The following is a 1,405-nucleotide window of genomic DNA, read 5'->3' as shown; positions in this document are numbered from 1 at the left end:
TATTATAGAAACATCATAGTCTCCTGTGGTATTAGAGTAAATAGGTGTGATAAACTTGAAAAGAATTAAATTATATTATACTTTAAATCTAAAAAGCTAAACCAGTTATACTGGATGGTTACATCGGGTCGTGTACCTGATTTTCAGGAATTTAATTTGTTAAATTGAATCAGCACTCACTAATTCACTGAGTGGAATTTGGTCATGTGTTAGTTGGTACCAGTTGTTTCCGGGCATTTGAATTAAAAATGGGTTTTGAGGGACGGTTGGTTGATATGTGACAGAATAGTTTAAATGTAAAAAATCAGCCATGTTGTGCCAATACAAATTGAATAAAACTTATTTCAGGGACAAATACTAAAACGTTCACATGTACTTGACAATGGATTGTATGTACACTATAGGCAGTAATATGATGTTCTTGAGGGACTTATCTTGTTATGAATTTACATAACTCGTAAAGTTCTTTCATTCTATTTCTGATTGCTTGACTGTCACACTTTTGCTAATAGTAGACCTAAATGACACTTGTCTGTAAGTCCCTTTTATTTTAAATTGCCGGTAACATGCTGGATTTATGAAAATTCGTTTGAAATAAATTATTGCATAGATTTTTTTGATTTTTTATAAACGCGTTAGAAAGATGAAAATACTTTGCATAATTTTCGGGAATACATTTCTACATGAAATTGATTTTAAAAAAATCTACTAGACAATGTACCGAAAGGATAAAAATATTGGTTTACATGTCGAATTTGTAAAATTGTAGACTTCAAACAGAGAGAATATTATGCTTTGAAAAAATAGTGCCGATCATATGTATATATATGTAAATACTACACCACATTTGACAATCAATGTGCGCCCAGACTCAAGTCACAATGATGTAAGGGGAAAGGTAAGTCACAAGGATGTAAGAGTTACCTTTCCTTACCGGAAGTAGAGAGTTGCGAGCCTTGACATGTGAATGTCAACAAACTGCTGTTTTGACAGTTGCTGGCAGATGTTTCACGCTGTTTAGGTGTTATGCAAGCTTTGTTAAGATGACGACAATTATCACAGATCTCCCAACAGAACTTCTGGTCAAAGTGTTTTCTTTTCTTCCCGGTAAAACTCTAGGAAACGTTTGTAAAACGTGCTCAAGATTCAGGGAAGCGGTCAACATTGACTCCATTTGGCAGGCAAGATGTGCCACAGGTGAACGTCATCATCACTCCGGGTTTATGCACTGATGCTATCTCTATCTATCTATATATTCTGCATCACCCTCTTTCGAGTATTATGTACAGCGTGCGCGTCTGTGCATGTTAAAAGGTATTGTGTGGTGACCGAGATAGATCCTGTTGTACGAAATAGCGGATCTATTATGGATTTTGAGTCGGGGTGTGAGGGAGGGGGGGGGGGG

General features: G+C 36.0%; 1 protein-coding gene across 1 annotated transcript in view; it reads left to right on the top strand.

The window, feature by feature from the left end:
* Window positions 1–956: 956 nt before the first annotated feature.
* Window positions 957–1,405, top strand: part of LOC110466831 (F-box only protein 31-like) — an 8,360-nt gene continuing 7,911 nt past the window's right edge. Inside the window, exon 1 of the mRNA XM_021523602.1 lies at window positions 957–1,197. Within this exon, the coding sequence (XP_021379277.1) occupies window positions 1,044–1,197 (154 nt within the window). The 5' untranslated portion in view covers window positions 957–1,043. The remainder of the gene's footprint in view (window positions 1,198–1,405) is intronic.

This window comes from Mizuhopecten yessoensis, unplaced genomic scaffold (genome assembly GCF_002113885.1).
Source record: "Mizuhopecten yessoensis strain PY_sf001 unplaced genomic scaffold, ASM211388v2 scaffold11145, whole genome shotgun sequence".
Classification (NCBI taxonomy): Eukaryota; Metazoa; Mollusca; class Bivalvia; order Pectinida; family Pectinidae; genus Mizuhopecten; species Mizuhopecten yessoensis.
Note: the sequence above shows the minus strand (reverse complement) of the source record. Positions and strands in the feature narration are given on the sequence as shown.